At 38.1% G+C, this 26,726-nt stretch overlaps 1 protein-coding gene and 1 long non-coding RNA gene across 15 annotated transcripts in view; one reads left to right on the plus strand and one right to left on the minus strand.

Annotated features, from left to right (window-relative positions):
- The window catches only part of ZNF521 (zinc finger protein 521), a 230,011-nt gene that overhangs the window by 200,771 nt on the left and 2,514 nt on the right, over window positions 1-26,726 (minus strand). For 3 of the 14 annotated variants that reach the window (XR_014589274.1, XM_083854556.1, XM_083854565.1), the window contains exons 3-5: window positions 11,518-11,580; window positions 10,412-10,471; window positions 4,696-4,875 (exon numbers count right to left, since the gene is read on the minus strand). Coding sequence is in view for 9 of the 14 variants with exons in the window: in XM_083854556.1 (XP_083710682.1) it covers window positions 4,696-4,875; window positions 10,412-10,471; window positions 11,518-11,580 (303 nt within the window). In the remaining 5 variants the exon portion in view is untranslated. Of the gene's footprint in view, window positions 1-4,695; window positions 4,876-10,411; window positions 10,472-11,517; window positions 11,581-26,671 lie in introns of all 14 variants that reach the window. The other 11 variants (XM_083854563.1, XM_083854567.1, XM_083854560.1 and 8 more) reach the window with 7 other exon arrangements.
- LOC310905883 overlaps window positions 26,677-26,726 on the plus strand; it is a 4,415-nt gene continuing 4,365 nt past the window's right edge. The window contains exon 1 of the long non-coding RNA XR_014589293.1: window positions 26,677-26,726. This exon is cut by the window's right edge and continues 32 nt beyond it. This is a non-coding gene — a long non-coding RNA (uncharacterized lncRNA).

The following is a 26,726-nucleotide window of genomic DNA, read 5'->3' on the forward strand; positions in this document are numbered from 1 at the left end:
AACAGAGCCCATCTAACCACCTAACAGTAAAATAAATACCCTCAGTGGAGAAATACCTCATGTCTTTGCTCTCAGAACACCCTTGGCCTTGAAGCTATGACTGCATATGACTGAGTAGCCTGCTTTCAGGCAAGTTTGGTAGCCTATGATGCCAACAGGGCTAGAAGGGAAGTCCTGTAACATGCACTGCGTCTACTCACATTCAGGTGGAGAATGGAAGACTTGTGTGACAGCATGTCCACTGCTGCTGAGTTATCAACTCAGCCAGTTGGTATATTCACAGCATGTTTATGCTCCTTGTTCTAGTATTACTGTGGTTATGGCTAAGATTTCTCATGCCAAAGTGACCTACAGGATCTAGAAGAGCACCAAGCTTGATCTGGATACCTCTGCACACAGAGGCAGCCAGTGGAGAGGCAGCTCTCACATAGACATGAGAGACTTTATAAAGCAGGAACCCTGAGGAATAAAAAGGGAAATAAACAGTACAAAGCACTGTGAAGGGAAAAGGGATTATAAATCAAACTGGAAACAATAAAAAAGTGTCTGACACATTGGGTCCTTCCTACCAACAGCGTATATGGCAGCAATGCAAAAGGTTAAGTGTCCTTTCCTGAAGGCAGAAGAGGAGAGAAGGTGTAGTTGAGGGTTTATCAGAAGTGTACCATATTTGATCCTGCATTCAAGTTCCTCCAGCAAGATCCAAACTGACATATACTAGAAAGACATCAGACTCATATAGCCATGCTAATTGGACCCTTTGCTTATAAACACAACATAGAGGATGACAATATGCAAGTGGCTTGAGTTATTAAATTAAATGCTGCAGGAAGAATACAGTGAGAAAAGCATTACCATCAGAAAGCATTACCATCAGAAAGAAGCACTATTAAATCCATATTTTTATTGCCAATCTTCTGTAATGACTAAATGAATATAGTTCAGCATCTTATCTATCCTTGGTTACAAGTATCGCAAAGAATTTTTTAGAACTTTTCCCCCCATTTATCCATTATCTGTATTCCACAAACATCACAGGAATTGTCAGCAATTAACATAAATAAATCATCACCTTTTCAGAGAAAGCTTCAGTACAAGAATTTCAGATGATAGCAAAAAATATTACTAAATAGCTCATGAAGGGCCTGTTCCATCCCCCACTGAAGTCAATGGGAATCTTTTCACTGACTTCAATGGACACTGGATCAGACCCAAATTGAAAAGATCAATAGCGCACACATTAGGATAAAAGAGCAGCTATGCCCTCCTCCAGAAAAAAGAACATGAGTTCAATTCAAACAACAGATTATAGAAAGGAACCAGTTGGGGAGGACTTTTTTCTCCTCCTTTGAAAAAATCTGCAAGAGAACAGCAATTCAAGATCCTGAGAGCAGATCCTCCTCACAGAGTTGTAAGTAGCTCTCATCCTCCACTGTCCTCTGAATAGGTGGGGGTGACTGACACTTTGAGAGATTGGGAGCACTGTTTAATAAACCAGCTCCCTTCTCCTCATTCTGGTCTTTGGCTGAAAGTACAGAATAAAGATTCAATAAAGCAACTTTACTCCTTCCACTGAACTGTCAAAACTTCAGAGGAACACATCTGATATTTTCAAATGCAGAAACTAGAAGCCTGAGTATCAATTTGAGAACCTTAAATGGCAGGCCCAATTCTCAAGCATGTTACAAGGTTGGTAGAACTAGGGGCAGTCAAGACACTGTGACACTCAAATGTCATGTTTCATATTCAGGAGTTTACTAGAGGGTTGCCTTAAGCCATTGTTTCTTCATCCTGTTTGTTCCATCAACATAATTGTTGATTTTACCCAATATAACTGAATGGAAAAAGACCATACACCTGGATCAACATGTATAGTTCAAAAATTCTCCCTATGCATCTCACAGAGCATCTCAATGAAGCTCAGTAAGATCCAGACAAGCTGCAGCAGCTGGCTCAGCCATCTGAAGAATGGGGTTTAGAGGACTTCACAACTTAAATGTGGCGTTCAGAGGGTAACAGCCCTGGCATTTTTACATAATGGACATCCTAGGTAACTCTTCCCTGCCTAAGACTCAGACTGGAAAAATCTCATCAAGATAGATGATACACTCTGCCCCTCTTCCAGAGAGGACATAGTTGATTCAAGCAGGAGAATACAGTATAAAAAAGTAAATTTTTTAAACCCTTTGCCTTTCATTAACAACTGAGTGACAGACATGTTTGTAGACATATTAGTAGACACTTTAGAGTGTCTCCTAATTTCAGTGGGATACTTCCAAAAGTAGACAACCAGGAACTATGTAAGACCCTGTTGTGTCAGAAGACTGTGATGAGACAGGGAGGTGCAACCAGCCCTTCATGATAACACTTTCTTTTAAAAAACCTTTGAGTACGGCACCCAAAGGTGCTTGTGGAAAAGATAAGAGTCCAGAGAGCTTGACTAAAATGCTAAAAGCAAACCTTATTTTTTTTCAAATATATATTGTGTTTCAGAAAATAAAGGCTTCTTTCTGTCACATTTTTTGTCACAGATTATCTAAAAATAATCTCAGCCAATGAGGTTGTCTTGAATGTTGTGTCCTTAGTGTGAAGTCACACATGCACCTTAGGACCCTGCATTGGATGTACCTCACTAACAACCTGTTTAGTATTTTTCTGCTTACGAAGAAATCCTCAACTCCAGCCACGTCATTTAGACCCCTTTTTCAACTCTAAGGGTGTATTTAGGTCATTTATATTTAGAAGCAGAGGACAGTTGGCTTATTGTCAACTTTGTACTCCAGAAGGGTGTGTAGTTTCAGTTTTTGTTCACTTCACTGGCTTTCAAACAGCCTGGGCTCTACCCATTCACTATTACAAGTTTCCTTGAAAGAAAGGTAAAGATATTTTTAGGAACTCAAACAATTTCCTTCAAGATTCATTTTTATTTCTCCATCCTCTGCTATCATACGTGTATTCCTACCTCATACACGCACCTCAGCTTGACTAATCCAGCATCTTTATTTTCACTCTCATTTAGCAACACAGCACTCAAGCAAGAACTGCTGTCTGTGTTCAGGAGCAGTGGTCCAGGATTCTTCTTATTTACTGCTCCCCTCAACTGCTTTTCTTCAGTTTCTTAACCCAACTGCACAAGCACTGTTCAGTGCATTCTGCTTGCAGCTTTAAAGCAGAGAAAACACTTGGTAGAAAGGGGCAGCAACTAACTAACCAGAAAGGAGAGACAGCTGTACCAGAACAAGATAAAAAACCCACAGGGATGAATAAATGGGATCTGAGACAGTGAAGGGGAGAGCCAGGGGACTCGGGCAGGGTGAGTGCTTTCTGGGAGAGGAAAGGAAGAGACAAGTTAAGCTGCTAATTTTTCAACACAGAAAGAGTAAAAGAAAGAAGAGAAGTATGAAGAAAAGGAGAGAAAAATGATTAAGTTATTTCAGGTCAAGAAAGAATATCCACACTGCCAGAAATCATGAGCACTGTAGAAAAATATGTTCTGGAAGTTTGTAGGAGTGATTAGAAAATGATTGAATTGATTGTATCTCAAGTCAGAAATACATTTTACAGGCAAGAAAAGGCAAAGCAGTATATTAATAAAAGTAAACACTTCTTGCTGCAGCAGATTTTCATCTTCCATAATTTGAAGTGAGGATTAAAATCATTTGACAGATCCACATTACTTCCTCAATATTTCTTCTGCTCCTGCCCACTTATTCCTCTTCTGCTCATCATCTTTTCACTCTTCATCCTCAACAGTGGTACTGCTACTGACTTTTATGTCTCATTCTGACAGGGCTTAACCTATGGACCTATTGGAACCAAAATGCAGGAAGCTCTCCAAACATAAGCACATACAGACACTTTCTAAAATCATTCCCAAATGGAAAGGGAATTTTCTTATTTACAAAGTAATAAAAAAGGTTTTTAACAAAACTCCAATACACAATAAGCATATTTTACACCGTACAGGCTAAAAGTAAAACACTATCTAATTAAAAATATAAGTGCCTTTCTCTTGACACGGAGCCTGTTTGGACGTACAGTGTATACCAACAAAAAACCTACTAAATTTAAATTCAGCAGATTTCACATTGTTTTCCCAGTAAGGGGGCTGTCTTCAATAACTTCAAGGATGATCTAGGTGGTAGACAGGTCCATTCACTCAGCTCTACTCAATTCAATAGTATCTGATCAGCACTCAGTTCTACCCCTTCACTGAAGCTGAGATCTTATTTTCCCCTCTAACAATTTCCTTAATTCCTCTCAACTTTCAGTTACTGATTACTGTACAGTCATTTGTAGCTAACAGATTAGAGTAAGACAACATCCAGCTCAGATCTGCAACACGCCATTGTGCAAATTCATTCATTATGTGACATAATGCCACTTAAGCCCCACCAACAAATGCCCTCTGCATTCACAAATGACCTAGCAAAATACATGCCAAAGCGAAGTGTGGAAAGCTGTACAGTATGAATCTAGAAAACACACAGAGCAGTCATATATCCTTTGGTATTAAGGAAATTTATAATGTGCCATTTACAGTATAATCCTGCCCCAAAATCTGTTTATAAAGACCTCAACCAAACATTCAAGTGCAGGAACAAAATAACTGAAAAAGGAGGGATATCAGAAGCAGAGGATGGGAATCAGAAATAGAGCAGTGCACAAAGCCACAAAGTGATAAGTATTGTTTACCTGTCAGTTGACATTGATTAATCTTGTGTTCTGTGATATCACTCAGTGACTCAAACACCTGGAGGCAGCTGTCACAGCTGTGCACAGCTTCTTCTTCTAACTCCTCCCCTTCATCCGGCCTTTTCTTACAGTCTAGCACATCTCCATCTTCTGCCTTGTCTTCTAGTTTACAGTTCGGGTCTGAAAGAAAATCAAGACTGTGATGTCAGGCGTGTAAGAAGAGAACATTCAAGAAGAAAAAAAAAATCAAAATAGGTTGTTGTGCTAATGATGAGAAGAAAGCTATTTGGCATGAGCATGCAGCACACTGTAGAATTTATTGCTAAATAAGCAAAAGAGGCTTTTTTCTTTTTTTTTTTTCCTAATCTCAATGAAAAGAAAATTTCCCTTCTACTCCCACAAATGCAGCTCCGTTTCTCACTCAAGCTATTCTTCCATGCTTCAGTGTTAGGTTTGTCAATTTTATCACAGCTATTGAAGCTGCTTTGATCATCATAATAAAGGATAAACCACCTATGCAATTAGTTTTTCAATGAAAAGAAAAATCAAATCAATGAGTGTGCAGGAACTTCTTTTCACTGTTAACTACAGCATTTCACAGGAAATTACCAGAATTAAGAGACTAACAAATTTAATTTACATAAACATGAAATTAATCTTGCTTTTACAACCCACTCCAATACTACATCACCACACTATTTGACACAAACAAAGCCCTGGAAAGCTTATACCCTGGGTCAAAACGCTACTCATGCTCTGAACTTGTGTGTGAATTAAAGACAATGCTCATCAAGTTCCTGTGTTTGCCAGATCATGGAAAACTGGAAACTAACTACTCTAGTACAAAAGCTATGGAGTGCACAAAGAAAGCTTCATCTGTTTGACATATAAACAGGCATTTGGGGATAGCAGGATAGCTCCCCGTCAGATTAGCAGTCCTGAGCCTAACTGAAGCCTCTAACTAGAAGAAACATGCAGCCTCACACCATGTGTGCAGAGACACCTCAGCTCACTGCACTGCTTCACTTCTGCAGATGACCAGCTCAGGGAGATAATGTGTAGCCTAGAACTTTTCTTCCTCCTCTGAGGAGGAACACAGTAGCTTTAACCACTCCTGACTTTTTGCCCATTTTACTAAAAGCTTCCTTCAAAGACAGAAATAAACCAATCTGTCTTCCCTAATAAAGCAATCTGGCACTTAACTTTGTTTTTCCTTGGGAACCACAGTACAACAAGTGAAATGCAGAAGAGAAATGGTTGTGCACATTCCAGCAAAAGGAATGCAAGTGTTTCACCACTTTACCCTTTTCTACTTTGGCTGCCTTGTCTTTCCTTTTAGATATTTGAGAGAGCTGAGACTGAAATAAGTCATTTTAGAAAACAAGGACAAACTCACATAATAACAGGAGATTCTGCAAGTACATTTTAAGATGTTACACTCTTTAGCCAAGCGGGTGAGTAACCAGGAGTAGGCTCCCTGGCCAGGGGAATGGAGAGGTGGTATCTGTGAACACACCTTATCTAGCCCTGAAATTGACTGGAATTGCCACAACTCCTTGGAAGAAGAGAAACCAAAACACACCAGCACTACATTCATACTGGGAGTGGGGTGGTGTATGAGGAGAAGCAGGAAGGCAATTCCACTTTAAATCACTCATATCCGCTCTCAGCGCCCTACAGTCATCTGGGCACAGCCATTCCCGTATTTCTTGCTGCCCACAACCAAGGTCAGAGCTCTCATTATCCCTCTGTATCCTTTGGTCCATACTGCTGCACCCTGCCCTTCAACTGTGCAAACACAGATGGACCCGCAAGCAGAAACTGGAAATGACCCATGTCAGGAAGTCTTTCTCATGCCATGTGGCTTGTGATCAAAACCGAGGAATTTCTTTGACAGGGGTAAAGGGCAGTGTTTATTTTTAAGGGAATTATATTACAGAGAGAAAACAGATTAATTTTTAAAAATAAAAAAACCCACATTCTGAAAGCAAAAACATATTTGCTGGGCAAAAGCCCTGTCTATACACTGAGTCCTTACATGACAAATTACATCCACAAGGTTCTTTCAAGAGTGGAAATTTCCACTTGGGCAGCTACTTCCAAATAAAAAAGTAGCCTACAAATCTACAAACCAAAAAAGGTATGTTAATTATAAAAAGACTTCATGGCTTTTTAGCCATTATTAAATATTCTAAATCTAAGAACTTCCAATTGCTGCTTCATTTTCCAAAATAGTTTGAAAGATTAATAAAAGTAGCTAGGAGAGCTCCAGGTTCTAAACAGTTCAGAAAATGAAATAGTTGTCTTAACTGCTGCAAACTGACCCCAACATCATTAAACACTTGTTGGAAGGCAGCATGTGCACGCTGCATATTATTAGTTGTTCAGCTCAAGCTCCCAGTTTCATCTCATAAAATTGACAGCACTCAGGGAAATGTGGGCACTAGGTCTGAATTTTAACATGAGTATTTAAATGCTGCACATAAAGTTTACAGACCTGTTTGTTTTAAAATAAGGGTAGTGTCTGACTCTGCTTTAAGTACAGTGCTGAAAGAAAGAAAAGGGAGGGGAGGGAATTCTCAAGACTATTTAGAAACACTTGCATTTTACAGGAATTCAGCAACACACACACATGTAGGCACACATGCACCCCTTAGTGCAAAAAAGCCTCAAGGATCACTCAATTTAAAGCTTCATACTTAGCGACCAGTTATTAAAATTAGAATCATTTTAAGACTAATAATGTTTTGCTTCTCCTTCTGCATTTGCAGATATAAACTCTACAGGGACAGAAGTCAGTCAAGCTTATTCCCTTCTGCTGCAACTTTAGAATACATGCTCTAGCCAACTGGCACATTTGTTTTTAGGTCAACACTTAAGTGGGACCCTCTGGGACCTAGGTTCGAGTTTAGCCTATGACAGCTTTATGAAATGAGTTCTGGCAGTCTCAGCCCCTCTCAATGAATGTATTTCCACCGTGATCTGCTTCTGTGAAGAGATGTCACCACCAAAATAAAAAGATATTTAAAGAGAGCAAATATCATTTGGAGGTTTTGTGAATAGATATCTGTTCTGTTGCAACAACAAATATGTTCCATCAAGAGCTGGTCTAACCTTAAACAGTTACTTAAATTGAGGATAAGCTGCCTTATTTGAGCAGCTCTTTTGGAAGACTAGAATAAAATATTTTATAAATGCAATATGCACTCATCTGTACTTTCTCCTTAACCTCTTGTTCAAAGCTCAGGCTCACATATACGCTTCAAGGCAAATGTCATTCATCTCCCACATTTCTTTCTCTGCAGTATCTGCAACAATCACAGCCACAATTCCCTCAATAAGATGGTGTTCATAGTAAAATTACTTTTCCCAACATCTGCAAATACCACTGTGATTTCCAGAGGCTTCTCTGCCCTGTTTTGGAGGCTGTCCATGCACCAACTGAAATTTTTCAATACCTGTCAGCAACAATACACACACATCCTCTCCATATTCAGATACCACTGGAAATTATCTAGTGTAGAAATCAATGAAGCTTGCTTTTTTGGAAGAGAAATAAATTCTGCCTGTTAAGGACTTAAAAAAAAAAAAAAGAGCATGAACAGTTGTCTTCTCTTCCTGATTATGTTAACATTATTTATAAATGGAAACTAAAAGAAGCATGATTTTCACATTACTATGTTCCCTGGCAGGTGGTTCTCCCCTTCCCTTCTTCCTCCTTCTCATAAGGGATGTTATTGCTGTAACTTGGTCTAATAAAACTGCAACTTCGGGGAAAATGAAAAATTGCATTGGTTTAAAAGTGTTGGAGGCAATAAAGCCATGGACTTCAATTAATTTCAAGTATGGGAGCGGTTTAAGGCCAACTAGCAGAAATTCTATTCTGCCCATGTAAAAATGAGGTTTCACCACATTTACTTTTTATAACCCATATAAAAGTCAAGTAAAAGTAATGAATATCTAAAAGTCATCTCAGTGGACTGGCAAAGACTGTCTGTATTCTTGAAACTCATCTTACATATTTCTGCCTATGCTGCAAGGATCCATAGATAATCCCAACTAAAACATCAAACTACCAAGAAAACAGCCTCCTTTCCAATCCATTTCACTGCCTTGCAGTAGACCTCCTTCCAAGCCACTTCTGCATGGAAAAGTGCTGGCAAAAGAAAGGAAAACTTAGATCATGTGGTTATAATTATTACCAGGCAAGGAATATTTCTTCAGCTCAGTGGTAAAGTAAAACTCTGTCGCTCTCTGCTCCCAATAGTGTCCATCGCAAAACAACTGCCTCATTAAATCTCTGCAGTAAGATTAATATTCCGTAGCTGCACTACATTATAACTTGGTACTCTATAAAAAGCACATTTAATGGTTAGAGCCAGAGCTTAGATACAAAGTATTACTATAAAAACTTCTGGCAGTGTGTACACAGTCCAGGCCTTCTGTAATGCTTGCTCTATCAGGCTTTTTTTTTTTTTTTTTTTTTTTTAATATTAGCACTGCATTCTTGGTATGGAGAAAAACAGAATGTTAAATCCTGCCTAGAAATAAACAGAGAACAACACAGGACATGATGGTAAATAAAGAACTAGAAATGCAACTTAACACTGAAAATTATTTTCAGAAAAAAAAAAAAATGCAGAATAGCCACCACTCCTTTACATTGATCTCTCGTTTTGCAGTTGCCTATTTTTCAACTTCATGTGTCTACAGTAGGATAAGTTTGGTTTTTTAAGAATTTGCAGATAGCTAAATGGAGACATATGTACGCTGAAAAGAGTTTGAGAAATTTCCCATTAAAAAGGCAAAGACTCTCTCTTCAAACAATCTACTTTATGCACAAAGCCACTAGAACCTATGAAAGGCGCCAAACACAGACCCAGAGGACACACACAAATATAAAGCTGAAGAAAAAATTAACTGCATTCTTCACCTTCATAAGAGGAATAACTCCAGCCGTTCTCAAGCAGATTTACCTATATGTATTCAGACATGACTAGCCTTATAGGAACATCCTTAAGGAGCCAGCCCTTAGTCCATAAGGTGACCTCAACTGAATGAATAAGACTATTCAGATTAGTCAGTCCTTCTCTTCAGATAAAATTCGGTGAAACCAGTACCAAAAACAGAAACAAATTATTTCTTGCATTCTCTGAACTATGATAGAGAATAAAGAGGCCCTTGTTGTTTTAGGGGATTAACAATTATTTCTTGATGATTATTAACAATACTGATCCCTGTGATCCTGACTCAAGTAACAGTTTTGTCCACCCAGTCTCACTTATTAAAGAGTCCTTAATTATTCTCTGACAAGAAATTATACAAACAATCTTTAAAGAAATCACCATTATCCATATATTTTAGAAAGATGGAAATAGTTTAAATGAAATGAATAATAATAAAGTTTATCTGAAATGGCATGGGGGGGTGGTTGCATGGGGAATGTAGAGAAGGCTTAAATTTAACAAAAAAGCAAATAAGAAAAAAAGAAAAGCATGCTGTACTTTCAGTCAGCCTACAAAAGGCAGAATTTCTAATTGTCGGAAATTGAAAGGTAAGGGGAGAGGAACGTTATTTCCCATTGCAAGCCCCAAGAATGCATTCTAAGCTGAAAGAGAGAAAGAAGAGTGCAGGCTTTGCAAAAACACCCCGATACAAAAATCCCTCAAACTGTTGTCAATGGTAAGCAAGCACTAATGAAAGAATTCAGCATTACCAGTCTGTGCGGCTGAGTGTCCCACACCTGCCTGATGGTCCTCTGTTTCATTTTCTTCTACTGTCAGACAAAGGTAAACAAAACAAAAACAAAACAAACAAAAAAAAAATGTTAGGTAGGTAGCTGAAGTGTTTCAAGCATCTTTACACCAGCCTCAGCTCTGAAAGCCAGCAATGCTTGCACAACACGGGCAAGAAAAGCTGCACTGCAAAGTGCGAAAGTGTAGACCAGACCAAGACAGAATACATTGCTGTATAGAAGCTACAAATCTGTGAGCAGAGTGACCAATTCTTTTTCATGGCTTAAAAAAACAATTCGAATTTCCTCTGGGATATTTGTCTTCAATGCACTTTACTGTATTTGATTACAGATCTAATGAGAGAACAATTATGGGCTTTAAGATTCTGCTTGCTCCACACAGATAAGAGAAAGCCTTCTCCTGGCAGATGGGAGAGGTGTGTGTGCTAGTTCATACATAAGCTTTAAAAAATAGTAATAATCCTATATTCAGTAGCAAACAGCAGTGCAGACAGCCTTGCAAAGGAGAACTAACCCCATGCTGTTTTACTGTATATACCATGCCAGCATCTTTCCCTTGGCTCACAGCTTTCCAGAGCAGTAGAACTAAAAACAATACAATTCTTGTCAGATTCACTATTCAAAACTTGTTGGGTGAGTGAACCTAACAAGAGCCATTCTGCTGCTACTTTGAAAAATTAGAGAGCGCTGTTCTCTTGCGTTCTGATACGATGCCTAAGTAAGATTGACTCTCCCAAAGCAAAAGTAAGGGAAGAGCTAAAAGGCAGAACCATTTCCTTTTTATTCTCCCAAAGACCGAGTTCTTTGAGTTAGAGAACAGCGGAGAGAAAAGAATTCATTGTGCCTCCACAGGGGAAAAAGCTGAAAGGGGAAAGACTGCACTTCTGCAGCATTTCCACTCCCAAGAATTCAGACCTCAAAAAATAATCATGCAACTGAATTAAAAGTCCAAAGATTTGAGGTATTTTTCCTGGTTCTTGGGACAAGAGAGTGCAACACTTAGGGGTCACATATAAATCTAGACATATATGCAAAAGAAGAGATACATATACACACTCCACAGGTACCTCTTTTCCTCCTCCGCCAACCCCAAGGCTTCATACAACTGGTTGTTTCTAGAATCTGAGTTTCTAGAAAAAAAACACCAGTTTTCATAAGGACACTCTTAGAACACCAGAAACTTGTAACACAGTGCATATATCAGAAAGAGTCAAGTACAATCTCTGAAGGACTCTAAACAATCTGTATCTCCATCCCAGAGCTGTGGCTAGCAAGCAAGCTCTTCTCATCTACAGAGGTCTGATAAAAGTTTCCCCAGCCCTGCAGTCAGTCCAGTATTTCACAAAATATGATTTTATGAGCTAATTTATGAGCTGAAGTTGTGTTTCGCAGCCACAATGTTACCAGTACCTCAGCTGTGATAATACTGTATGATTTTCTTTGTTACACTGAAGCAGTCATCCCAGCATCCCCACAGCTGAAGGAAACCGGTCAGACAAAGCAGTGGGAAAAGCTCATGAAAAGCTGAGGTTGGGGGAACGCGTGGTCAAACACAAACTGAGCTAAAGAGAAAGATTTTTCTCTAAGGTAACACAGACCAGTAAGTTCCATTAATAAAGAAAGAAAAATAATGAATAAAACTAGTAGTATACAATTAAAAAATAAAATAATAAAAAAAAAAGATACCATCTATTGTTACTCCCTCAAAATTCCCCGGGAAACCTCTTCAGCAGCCCAACCTGACCCTATTTATGTCCATCATTAGCTGCTGATGTATTTCCAAAAAATGTACTTAAGAACAAACTCTAAAACTGAAAAACAGAAGAGTCCACTCTTCTATCCCTCAAGAGGAAACTCACTTTGATCATCACTACCCACTAATCAGCCTTATTAAAGGTTGTAGATGTATCTGCTGTGCTCAACCATAAAAATGTCCCTTCTCAGTTCAAAAAAGCAGTTTAAGAACTCTACCATTTTTTCAGTTTCAGGATGGAATTGAGGTCTTCAAACATGAGCTTTTCAGTAACTGATTCTCAAGTGGCTACCTGCTGATAAGTAAACAAGATCTCCACTTTTAAGCATAAACCAAAATGAAAGAGTTAATTTTTTCTGCTGTTCTGTCCTCAATGTCTACTGCCACCAGCTGCAGTACCAGAATCTCTCACTGCTACTGAGATGTGACTGCACGGTGAAATGTACTCAGCTTCACACTTCTGACTGAGAGATACACCACACATTTTTAGGTCCTAAAATGGAAAAAATAAACTGCCTAACAAATTGTTTCCAGGTATGCAATTTTGTACCATGAAAACATGACAGCGTATGTCTTGTGAAAACAAACATTTTACAACTTTCCTGCTATTTTGGGATCTGAAAATTCTGTGAGAGCTGAGGTTTCCTTTCAACAAAGGCTGACCACTATGTCCTTATTGCACTTAAAAAAGAAAACAAGTATAAAAGCAGGTAGCGCTGTGGTTAGCATTTTTCTAAACCCTGCTCATCCCTTTAAGGATTCTCAATCACAACAGAAACAAGTAGATCACAACAGGCCATGGCACAAAGACTTGCCAATAATAGTCAACTAGACTGACATATTTGTCAGGAAAAATATAACCATATTGAGGGGGAAATATGGTAAAAAGAAAAAGAAAACTATTCTACAAAACCCACTGAATTAGCGAGTCACCCACAAAATAGCGTCTCATTTTCCTCTGCATTGTTAGCTCCTCCCTCCAACTTGCAAGGGTATTCCTTACATCAAGTAGGCTACAGCTGGTAGCATCAGATAAGCTCTCCATTAGCATTTAACGCCTTTTCACGAACAGATTCTGAAAACTTCAGTGCTATTTCAGCTCTCAGGCCATTGTTAAACTCAGCTGACTATGAAAGGTAGTGTGAAATGCAGCCAGTCTTAACCTCCCTTAAACATTAACTACGCTGTTTTCTTTCAGAGGAGGAAAACCTTTAAACAGAATCTATACAAAGCGATGATTTAAATTTTGCTAACCACACGCCTTTCTCTAGCCACAAGCATGGCATGTAACAAAAAAAAGGAACAAGGATCACATGCAAATAAAAAGTAGCATGTATGCACCATTATTAATTCAAACCTCAAAATTATTGATACCCTAGGACTGTAATTGCACATAGAGATGTCACCTTCATTATAGCATGTACCACATCCTAGCATAAGATGAATTCTGTGCCATGAAGCCAGAATACCAGTGAAGGAGAGGCCTCAGGAAAGCAGAATGATACATTATCAATCCAGTATGAATAAGTGATGTTACGGCTGAACAGAACTTCTAGGTACATGTTGTCATGAAAGCAACAAAATTCCTTGTCCCTACAACTACATGTTTATGACCCCAGGTCACCTGTTTTGTTAGCTGTAGTAAAATTTCTCAGTTGACTCATCTGTCCCTTAAAACAACAAATGATCAATTTCCTACTACCCATTTTCTCAGGACAGCTTCTGAGAAACAAAAAGAGGGACTCCAAGTAATAAAATTTCAAAAAAGGACTAGATCACTACAACTATGGCATCGCACTTCTTGAGAGGAATTAAAAAAAAATATCAGTAAGGGAAAAGAGAAAACATGCCAATTCTATCTCCCATTATAAAAGCTGTGGGTTGGACAGATACCAGTTTTTACACCTTTACTAAAAAAAATAAAAAACAAAACAAAAAAAGTATCTCTAAACTGAAGCTGTATCCATGTGAAAGGTTAAGATATTTCAGCTTTGGTACAGCCAGTGCCCAAGGCAAACCTTGATTGCAGTTCAGAGCACATCTCATGCTTAGGCTGCTGACTGTCAACATTAAGACCAACTATTCCTTTTTAAAGAAAGAATAAAAAAAGATATAAAAATAATAATAATAATTTAAAAAGCACCAAATCAAGTAGAACCATCGAGGACAACCAATGAGGAAAACCTGTGGGAATTTTGATAGAGAGGTCCTAAAATTAGAATTAAGCTCCTGACTGCTCTACAGCAACACCTGCTGATCAATGAGGATGTCACCCCTTTTGCTTAGTCTGTGGGACTCATGGTTGGACCATAAAGGAGTGAGATTACTTTCTAAAGTTGCTACAAAATATATACAGATTTTCCAGCTTGCAAAATCTCATTCATATTCTACTGAGTAACCAGGATTCCCCTTCTCTGAAAAGTTAATCTGTAGATTTAGCACCCTAAGGAAGAGCACAAGTCATTTCTGGTTGATGCCTGGAAAAAACTTGTACAGAAAAGAAACGGATAAAATTAGAAATGTGGAAAATTATACTTTCACTGAAAGGGAAGCCTTTTGGAGAACTCTGGCTAAGATTTATGGTTTCTGACCTATTACAGACCATAATAAAATAAAAGCAAAAGATAATTGAAAAAAGTCTGTTTTCTTCTAGTCTAGGTAGATCAATAAATTTTGAAAAAGAAAAAAAATAACTGCCCCAAATGCCTGAGCCTCTCTTCCACTTGGTAAACAAAGCAGGAGAAGCTACATATCCCAAAATAAACTATAAAAATAGATTGCTATTGATTTATCCCTTCATAAAACATATTCCTTGAGAGATGTGAAAATAAACCTAATGTAGCAACTAAGACTGTCAGGATAGGAAGTTTAGAATACATATTTTTACCTTGCACTTTACATTTTGTACAATTCAATACTTGATCTATAAACTTCCATTAGCATATGATTAGTAATTCAATTTAAAGCCATCTTTGCACAAAAGCCTTTTTCTTACAATGGTAACTTTGCCAAGTGTATCTTCAATCTACATGTTTGAATAATTTCTGCAGACAAGTAATAGAGACACTAGCTGTATTAGCATAATCAATACACAATTTACTGAGTTACTGAGACAGAACAGAAATAAAACGTGTGTGCCATTATTTCAGTATCTACAAATGACTGTAATTTCTGGAAGTATCTCTCTGCTTCTCCTCGTGGCCACATAAAAACCAAGAGGACATTCATACTGCCACCATCTACAGGTAGATATTAAGTATGAGCAGACAGATTAATCATAAAAGCAGAAGGCAAATTTAAGAGCCAGTTGCAGGGGACGTTGAGTATCCTCTAGCTCTATTAAAGTCAATGGATTCTGAAGATGTTTCACATTTTGCAATAACATGCTGTGGAAATACGTCTCCACAAGGGTTCAGTCAGGATACAAAATTGAAATTAAAGAACTTACAGAGAAGTATTAAATTCAGGATTACGTGCCAATGAATCACCTGCTAGGGCTACACCTTCCTCAGCTTTCTTCTCTCCCTAGGTACCACTGGTGTCTGAGACTCACCTTTCAAACCCTTCTGCCTGACACATGGCAGCACATGATTTCACACCTGGCTGTGGCACATAAGAGCAGCAATTCAGTGGGCAACTTCTGGAATTCAGCAAACATTTCAGAATGCTTCATAATGGCCTTTAAGATAACTGGCATTCATAAAAGTTCAGAACTACTAAGAAAGTATTGTTTTCTGACTAGTTTCACCTAGCATCAACTCATGTCTATCAGCTACTAGACAGATTACCAATTTGACTGTCAATTGTATAACCTCCTGACGACTTTAGTGTTAGAAGAATTGGAAAAAGAAATGCATTGCCATACTAACATATCTAATATCTACACTCCAGAACTCCACTAAAAATCAGATCTCTGTGTAGCCACAAGTTTACAAAAGTCCAATTAATCATATGCATTAATATTTATATGGCTGATTTGTTTTCCTGTGTGCTGTGACATACCCCTTTTCCTATTTCTATTCCCAGTAGCATTGTAACAATATTCTCTTGACATTGGAAATTATTTTCCTTAAAAGATTCCTGTTATATAAAGCATTCTTTCCTCTTGCATTTACTTTTTCCAGAAGACAAAGTCCCTCATAGCACTCATATTCTTCACTCCTCTCTTTAGCCTGTCCCAACACTGAGCTTGTTTTTTTCCCCCTAATGTTCTTCTTGTAGAATGACTGAATTAGGAGTTCCCAATTAAACTGCAGTGGTTGGAAAATATTATTCTTATGCTAAAATAAAGTATTTTCCTAGGCAGCACATAAACATAAAAGTAATAAATATGCTTAAGTGGAAAGAAATTATGCTTAAGAAATCCTTTGGATATTCTTCCAACCCTTGATCTCAAGGATGACAGTATCCAAATGTGACAGCCTGAAGACGTCCAGTTTTACATAACACTGTGTGCAGAAAAGGCAGAAGATGCTCCTTCCAGCAGCAGAGGGATAATTCTAAACCCCAAAGCTGGGTAGGGGGAGGAAGGATATATTTTCAGGATAGCTGAGGTAATAGATTAACTAATCCTGTCTGAAATTCTAACTTTGCCTCCATAACCATGCATCCTTTTAAAAGGTTAAACCTTTTATATGAATATATAAATATACTCATATTTCTATTGTTAAGTAAACTAATAAGGTTATATTTTAAAAAGTACTTTTCTCCAAAGAATCTTAGAGCTTTTCATAAACCTCAAGTAAATTTCAGCCATCCCTAAGATTCTCTACCATGCAACATAACAGATTATAATAGATCTCAGAGTCAAATTGAGGACCACACTGAGAATTAGCAAATCTAGAGGGAGTCAGCAAGTACTGCACCTCCATTCCTGACAATGCTGCTGTAGGTAGCCAGCACATTTGGGGGGAAGACAAAAGTTAGGAGGCTAAGATAAATTTTAACCCTAATGACTAAGTTCAGTACTTAACATGAACACATTCAGAGTAATTCCTCTCAGCATCCTGAAGCTATGTATCACCTCAGCTTTCTTACTCAACATGACAAATATGAACTCCTGGTGCGTCTACAGACTGTATTTCCAACTCTGCTTAGAAAACAGGAAATTCATTAAACACTGTCTACAGAAGTCTAGACTCAGCAAGAGAGAGCAATTGGAATTAAACTGATGTATGGATCCCAGAACCTCAAAGTAACCAACATTACACAACTCTGAAGACAGGTGATGTAAAAAAGGGCTATGAAGACTTACAGTAAAGGTTACTAAAGATGATCCTTGCCTCTGCAAGTTAAATCATTTATTTATGTGATTAAAATGGGACACTTAAATGGAAGACTTTGGGCTGTCTGACACTGTTCCAATATCAAACCAAAATACAGCTGCATGCTTTAGCTCTATTACCTAAAGACATACATTTATCTGAGTCAATAAAAACCAAACCAAACACCTACCTCCTTTCAACTGAGATTATCTCTGATTTATCAGAGATCTCTTTCTACTGTATACTAGGGTTTTATAAGTTAATTTTTGATCCCTCAGACTCTCTGCTCTATTCTAGATGACATTCTATCATGTAGAACACCAATCAGGTTTATATTCACAGAGGAGCTTAGAAGCCAAAAACTAGTGAGGGGATGCTGCACCTATATTGTCACCAGTTCTGTTCAGATGTCACTGAGGTCAGGCAGTACCTGTGGTTTTACCATCGAGGCTTTCTCAGTGCTAAAATCACATTGAAGCCCCACCACAGCTGGAGAGTGGGTGATTAAGTATTCTCCTGCTTGTCCTGGCTTTGGATGCAGTCTTATGGGCTAATTCTTGAGAGTTCATATACCCTTCCCTGGTTGCTATAAAACACTGGAAGAAAATATGTGGGTTGAAATACATCTTCCTTTTCCCCTCTTGCCCACATCCACTGGTTAGATCACTCACCCAGGTTGTGGGTGCCACCAGCTGAACTTTCTCCTCCATCAGAAGGATTCATACTCACGTTGTGAGCTTTCTAACAAAGAACACTTACCCTCAGACTTGAAGTGCACTCATTCATTGCTGTTGAAGCTACCATATTTCATCTACAATATTCACTGAACTAGAAACAAGAATTAGCATCATATTTTATCCTTGTGGTTGGGGCACCATCACAAGAAGTGGGATAAGTGGACTCCAATTCTAGTTGCATTGAAATAATTCATCAGAAGTGACAGAAAGTGCCTGGCAGACCAGGACCCTGCTCTCCCCTTTTTCTTCATGGTACTCAAGCTATTAGAGCCCTGAGTCTCATGCTCTTTCTCATCCTCTTGTCCAACAAATAATTAGACTTTTGAAAAGGGGAACAGCACTGACAAAAATAACAGGGCAACTCACACTCATAACATAATATGCTGCTGTGTAATGACTGATATCCTCCCTGTGAGATACAGATAAAACACCTTCAGACAAAGCACAAAACAGAACTCCTGCCTCTCATATCCCAGTAGAGCAAAGATTTTTCCCTCTTCAGTAAAGAAGAGAGGAAGAGCAGCAACACACCACCTCAATTCTTTCTAGCCTAGGAGGAAAGGAATTTTATCTTTATCTCCAAAACCTGAGTCAGGTAAATGACTGCTATGAGATGCCCTGTTGCACTAAGATGCCCACATCTAGAACAGGAGAGGAGCCAAGACACATTATTATTTCCAAATTTTTCCTACTATCTCCTTAAAATAATTTCTACTCAACAACATTCATAAACCCCTAAGCACCTGTGAACTATACAAAGAATCCAAGAGTTTGGTGCAAGGTGACTATTCCACTGGGCAACCACAAACTAAGCATCATCTAAGCACTAAACATCTTGCAGCATGAAAGCTTTTTTTTTTTTTTTTTTTTTTTTTTTTTTTACCTGGCCTTAAAGATTTCTCACCTTTCTTCATTGATTTACATTTGCATCTGACAAGCAGGTCTCCTACTCAACAGATTCACCAGAAATTGCAAACCAAATCTCTTCTTGTACTCTAGCTCTTTATAAGTCACGTAACTCAATCCCTTCCCAGTCAGTGGTTGCATGCAGAGACCAATACAAACCCATTTCCTCCTCCCATCTTCAGAGTGAAAACCTTACATCAGGCATGGATCTTGACATCCTGTTGTCCTGGAACCAGTGAATCAGAAAGTTCCTTCCTCACAATTGTATTCTTTGGAGGTGGAAAATAATTAACTTCCCCACCCCCTCCTCCTTCCTACTGCCACTGTCAAAAGTTAGAAAGTCACTTGACACTGTCTGGAAAAAAAAAGCCCCAGCCATCCTAATTCAGTGCCAGAGAAAGTTCTTGTTGATCAAAGCATAGCCTGGTCTTTCCAAGGACACTGCCTCACTACATCACATCATCCAGTCCAGAAGCAGAGCAGGTATTTTATTTTTGTTTTTAAAGCTTCTTTCAAAACGTGAATGAATCAATAATGGAAGTTGAACTTGATATGCTACCAAAAGAGTGAACAACAGAAAAATGAAACTAGAAAATCAATTATCAAGGAATTCATTGTTTGAAATATATTTTTCCAGCAAAACACAACATAAAAATAGTAAGGGCACAACAGGTCTCAGAGACTGTACACAAAAGCCATGTATTTTACAGCCAACCAGGACATTCAGACATAGAAGTGCTCTAGCTTTTCCACATTTATGTGGAACACTGAGCATCTCTCTGAGAAACTGGAGAGTGGTTTTGCATTCATGTTAGGTAAGGACAAAATTCACTCTCCAGGTTATTGCCTTTGCATGAGAGAATAAGCTCTCCAAAAATTGGTTTTGGGGCAGAAGGAAAACACTGAGAATCCTCACTATCAACATCCCGTCCATTTTTCCTCAGGACAAAAAGGTGTTCTGCTTCAGCCAGCTGTCTAACTAAGGACTAGCACTGCCAAATTTGTAAGAAGGCTAGCTAGTTACTGATATTTCATTTTTCAAGAACTACAGGAAGCCCATATCACATTAAATAAATAAGTGGGGGAGTGTCACTATACTGAGATAGATAGATAGATAGATAGATAGATAGATAGATAGATAGATAGATAGATAGATAGATAACTTTAAGAAATCTTGAAGGACTAGAATTCCTACTCTTCCAAAGAAAAATTGCACCTAATTGCACCTACATTTAAAAGTGAAAGTATCAGACGAATCACTCATTGAAAAAACACCCCTCTGCCTTATTCTCATGACACAAAAAAAAAAAAAAAAAAAAAAAAGAAAAAGGAGGGAGACCACAATGAAAACAAGCCCCCAGAATTCCTAATACTTCACTGGGCTTTAACTGTGCAGAATTGGTAAGTAACAACCCTACAACCCTTTTGAGTACATATTTTATGGATTCAACTGTATAAAGAACAGTTGCAGTATGGCATGCACAGCATCACCCTAGCTAAAGGAAAATCTAAAACCCAAATGTGCACACCACAGAAGGACATGTTTAACCTAGACTAAATCCTAAAAAGGAGGAGGGAAAAAAATCTACATCTTTTTTCTTAATAATTATGCAGTATAGAGGGGAAAAAATGTTTCTGAAACTAAAGGAATATGAAATGGGGGGAAAAAAACACGACCAGTGTTAACTAATATTCTAAAAACAGGAGAAAACTGTCCTGGTTCAAAAATTCATTGGAAGAGAGTAATTTTGCACAGTCTTACCAATGTGTGCACAGAAAAAAATAAAACAGATTTTTTTGGAAAGTAGGAGGGCTGAATGAAAATGTTAATTATAACATGTTGTAATAAGGATACCCCCAAGATCAGCCCTATCTTTTTTTGCTACAGCATAGTCCCTAGGCATACGGCTAACTACTCCTTGATCATTATCCTGGCTAAAACTAAAGCTACTGAAGTTTAGGAGACTCATATCTAACAGAATTTCTTTCATCTCTAATAATTGCTAAACTAGCATAATTACTCATACTTGAGGTGAAATAGAACCCAAGTTGTCTAATTTTAAAAGAAAAACAAACCTCACCACCTCTTTTGGTCTTTGCACATCCATCTTTTGTCAGAGTCCTAAGCCAAATGTTACATTATGATTTAAAAGTATTTAAAAGCCTCTCTTGTGCTGTCCAATTTTTATAAAGACAGCAACTGGAAAACTTTAATGCTTTGTAGTAACACTCTGCAAAATGTATTTGAAAACAGACGTACATTTTCACAGCACCAAATAAAACAGGCCAAATTCTTTGTAGATCTGTATGCTGTCCCTTCAGGGAAATATTCATATATATGTACATATATATGCCACAGTTCTGATTTAAGTGAAATAACGCATTTTCCCAGCCCCCAACTGTGGCTGATTCTGAGCTTAGGTAGCCCTGCAGAAAGGAAAGGAAACTGAAAAAAAAAAAAAAAAAAAAAAAAAAAAAAAAAAAAAAAAAAAAAATTGCTAAGAAAAGACTTTAGGAGGTTGTCTTAAGGTATAGGAACTTAGACTGTATTTTAATCAATCTAAAAAAAACCCTCTCCAAATATCTTATTTTAATTCTTTTACACAGAAAAAAATACTGAATCCATATGGCCTACATAAAATGTTGACAGTTTTTCTGGATCTTTTCCTTACGCACAGTTATTCAAAAGGAAGATTTTTTTTTTTCAAAATGCGCAAGTTTGAAAATACAGAATTGTGTTTCGGAACAAAGAATTGAGAGCTATTAAACCAGCTGTAAATTAGACAGAATGAATTATAGAGCAACATAAAGCCTTTCAAGAGATCTTAGATCATGGTGGATAATGTTATCCTACACATGTTAGATAAGTGACTCCATACTGACAGCTTCCCTTGTTACACAAGTTAACAGCAGCTCAGGAAAACAAAATCAAACCAATCCAAACACATCAGCAGCCTCACTAAATCTCTTAATATTATCTTTGTCACAAGATTTCACCTTTGAGGAAGCCAGCAGTACAACCAGTAGCTGTTTAGATGTTCACTTCTAATGGTGCCTAACCCCAAGCAGCAGACAATGATGGTCAATGTAACTCATGCTGACCCCAGCAATGACTGGGCAGCACTACTGTAATCCTGCAGCTAATCGAGACCATCGATATCACTATGCATTGCCAAAGTCAATGAATATTACTAAAAGTTAGGGGTGCTTTTGTTGTTACGGATTTTTTTAATACATAAAGGCATGTTTTGGCAAGTCCAAAAGAGAACACTATAAATAGCCTGCATTATAAAAAGATGCTAATCTTAAATCCTCTTTGTAATTTCTTTCTTTTTTTTTTTTTTTTTTTTACGTACTCTTTTATGTTCGGTATCTTAATTTTTGCCCTTTTTTGGATAGCCAAATAGAAGCCAGCAATTTACTCATGCATCAAACAGATGTTTTTGTTTTTCAGGCCAAATGGAATCTCATGAATTTTTTGTTCCCTCCCTGTAAAATGATGATGCCAAAATAACACAGTTCCTGAAAACAGCCCGTTCAGAAAAAGTTCTTTGGACCAATACTACTGAAACTTTAAGTCAAGTTCACAGAAATAATGCCAATACTAATTGCTGGTTTTGTTTATGCTGGATTGATTATAGTCTAATCAGCAGACAATCTCATGACTTTTGAGTCTAGCCCATGCAATTTGGAAGCCAGGGAGTGCTGGGGCTGCAAACAAACATTCAAACATTGACAGATACAGAGAAATGTAAAGGCTACTGGTGGAAGGGGATCCGAATGTCAAATTCTCTCTGAAATAATGCTGCTGGTTAGTGACATTTTTCTTTTAATCCACCACTATTCTTGGTACCTTCCTTGGTACTACATCACGTAACCTGCGCCTCTGCATGAGAAACATCCTTTCACTTGGAATCTATGCTGAGGAAACAGGTCCCATTAAAACACAGATGCATTTGCTCAGTCCACCGATACTCTGCATGAATTGAGCTGCAGTTGTAAATTCATTCAGGATGGAAAGATTACCTAGGTTTTCTCAAAAACAGGGAACAACTTCAGGAGACATTCTAGGCTTGGCAATATATTTCAAGATACAAGCTTTCTTTAAGCAAAGCATGGGTATGTAAAATACAACTGAGAAATGCATCCCGCTCATCTTTCTAGGAACTAACATTTAGTAATTTTATTTCTGCACATAGAACACTAAATTACACTGAGTAAAAATTTACTTTGAAGTAAAACCACAGGTTGTTTGGGGTTTTTTTCCCTACAAAAAAGAAATCAGAGATCAGCACATCTATTAAACATGTGGAGCTGTACTAGTTTCCTTGTGATAGCTTATCTAACAACTACCATTTCAGTGATTTTTCATGGGTGACTTTGAACGTAGTAATGAATATTACCTGGTTTTAGCTTAGAGGAAACCTGTGCTTAACATTTAGTAGAACTACATTTGCATTCACTTTTGTATAAAGAATACCTAGTTTTCTCTGCAAGTGACTGTATTTTTGTAACTTTTTTCCTAAACAAACTTTCTCATCAAAGCCAGTAGTAAGAGCAAAGGAAAAAAAAAAATAAAAGTAAAACCCCATAAACCTAAAAGTAAAACCTAAAAGTAAAACCCCATAAACCAGAAAGGAAGGAGGGGGGTATAGGCAGTCAGTAACCCAAGTGTGATATCTCCAAAGCATGCCAAGTCACAAAAAAAAGGTTTACAACTCATAATGGCCAAGTTAAACAAGATACAAGAAGCTGCTCTGCCCCCCCCCCCCCCCCCCCCCCTTGCTATCTCATCACAGGGGTCTCTACCACAGTTTTACTTCAGGGAATGGCTCTGCCCCTGGATGTCAGGAGTTCAAGGAGTCATAACAATTGCCCTTCTTTGATACCCTTCATTTGCACAGTGCCTCTTTTGGGGCTTGTGCAAGAGTATCAGATCTCCAACTCTTCTCTCCCCACCTGCTTTTCTCCAGCTATCCTCCCTCTCTTCCTCACCAAACACATTAGGTGATTTTGATCAGGTCAATGATACTTAATAGATTTTTTTTTCTTCCAGAAACTAGCCAAGGAAATGGGATAAATTAATCAGTAGAATGAAATATAGGTCAGGACTGATGAGTTTAATGCAACTGATCCTTTCTCTGACTTAAAATACCCAGCAGTTGAACTTTAATTCCTCCTTCCTAAAGTAAAATAAGATATTCAAATCACAGTTTTTTAGAAAGTTGTCATTTACTCTCCTTCTGAGACTTTTTTTTGCCACAAACCTGCAGTGTATTTATAAGAGACAGTGTTTGTCATGGAAAATAATTAAATCCTTTTTTTCCTCAGAAAGAAGATTTTATTATTCTTAAATTATAAGGGGCTTATCTAATGTCAGCCATGCCTATTTTCTTTCCTAGGTCCAAGCCTGAGATGCAATCCTCACCAAGTGCTGGAGGACAGTCAGACCAAAGCTGGCAAGAAACCAAAACAGGGAAAAAGAAAAAAAAAAATAGAAAAAAAAGGAAGGATAGAGAGAAATAAATACAAAAGGCATGTAAACAGAAACCAAAGTAATTGAAATAAACTGTATTTTCAAGAAATATAAGAAATTCAGTCATTAGCTAGTTCTTAACACCCACGATTTCAGATGAACATTACTTTCATGCATTCAATATGAAAAACTCAATTGTCATTTTGTTTTAATGTATTTACCTGCCTTGTATCAGTATTCCCCTAAGATATAAGTTTCAAATTAAGTTATCAAAAGTGACAGACATATCAAAAATATCTCTTATATCTTCCCCCAGAAAGGGTTGCTAAGTACATGACAAATTGGAAATGTAATGTGTAACTCCATATTTTATTTAGATGTAAAACAGCGCTCATGAGTTTAAATAACTCATTTACATACATTCAAAGAATAGTTTTTCAAATAAGCTATTTAAAATACTGTTTATTTTTATCTGTAGAACTACATTTTGGACTGACTAAATCAGTAATACTTAAGAAATCAGGAATTTAAATAAGTGCTGCATTGGAGGTACAGTTGAAATTCTCCTTGCAGCATTACTTACAGCTTTTGTTTGTTCACTAAAAATGAAGATGTAATAATTGATGGGCAAACTCTTATCCATGAATTTAAGTGCTAGTCTGTGCAAGCATCTTTCAGCTCCTCAGATGAATCACATTATTAGCCCTTTCAGAAATCTGACAATCGGACTGCCTTCAGAATACTATTAATCCACTCAGAAACTGACATGATTCAAGGAAAATAAAACAGGGGAAATGAAAGATATACTTGAACAAAGGCCACCAAGAACGATAACCTACTCTCCAAAGGTAATTACTGCAGTAATAATTACAGACGATGATTGATTTACTGCCTGGTTTTAGCTGAAAAATAGTAAATAAGACTCTGCAAAGAAATCTCTATCATCTCCATCCTGAACATTAAGTGGTTTTCTCAAGTCAGTAGTTTATTGTCAGCAAATCCAAGCTACTCCATCTGAAACATACAATGTTGCTGTTTTCTCATTTTAGGTATTCTCAGGCAACTGGTGCATAAGAAAGACAAAGCCCATACCTCTACGTAAAATGGAAGCTGTATCTTTTGTTTTAAATTAAGTGCGATGTTTACAGGAAGATATTTGAAACAAAACTTCTCTCTGTAACACATGTAACAAATCACCACGAGTGAAACATCCCCAATGCCTAACAGGAGAACAATTTCCTCTACCTGCCAATTAATTCTGAACCTTTATTCCTTTGCTCTTAAATACTTGGAGCAGTCTTAGACTTACTCCTCAGTTAAAGTTTTCCTGCATCTTTTTGCAAATATAGCTAATTGGTTGCTCTCCTACTGGCTCTAAAACTCTTCTGCGCACACAAATAAATCCTCCCTGGGAAGCACAGAACATAAGCGTGCGCCCGAGCAACAGAACTTTCATTGTGGTATCATTTTTAAAAGGTAAAGGGAAGAGCGGCTCGTTTGTTCTTCACAAGATGCCAAACAAAAGCACCACTGAACTGCACAAACTTGGGTAAACTAAATACAGACGGCAGCAGCAGGTAAAGCAGTCAATTCAAGGCACCCTTTATTCCCTTCTAAAGTATCTGGAGAGTCAAAAAAAAAAAAAAAAAAAAAAGAAAGGAAAAAAAAAAAGAAAAAAAAAAAAAGAATTGAAGCCTGCTCTAAAGCTCACTGAAGTCAACAAGAAGACTTTGAAAGGGGAACTCCTGGAAAGAGTTGTTTCAAGGGAAGGGAGTGCAGTTTTTTTTGCCAGGTCCTCCTGTGCAAGTCCATAAAAGCAGACCCCGCTCCTGCTTTCTAACTACGAAACTGCGCTGGTTTGCAGGCACTTAACTCCTGGTGCTCGGCAGCCCGGCCGGGAAGGAAGCGAGGCCTGCCCGCCCGGCTCGGCTCGGCCCGGCCCGGGTCACCTCCCGGCCCTGCCCCGCCGGCAGCCCCAGGGGCCGCGCCGGCCGCTCTCGGCTCCGGGAGCCTTTTCCCCTCGCCCCCCTTTCCCTCCTTCACACCCGTACCCCCCAAAAGTAGGCAACTTATAGATGTTCTGACCTGACGCCACCCAGGCTTTATTCAACTTCACTGCACTGTACAGACCGGCCCGGGA

This window comes from Zosterops lateralis (genome assembly GCF_965231275.1).
Source record: "Zosterops lateralis genome assembly, chromosome: 1".
Lineage (NCBI taxonomy): Eukaryota > Metazoa > Chordata > Aves > Passeriformes > Zosteropidae > Zosterops > Zosterops lateralis.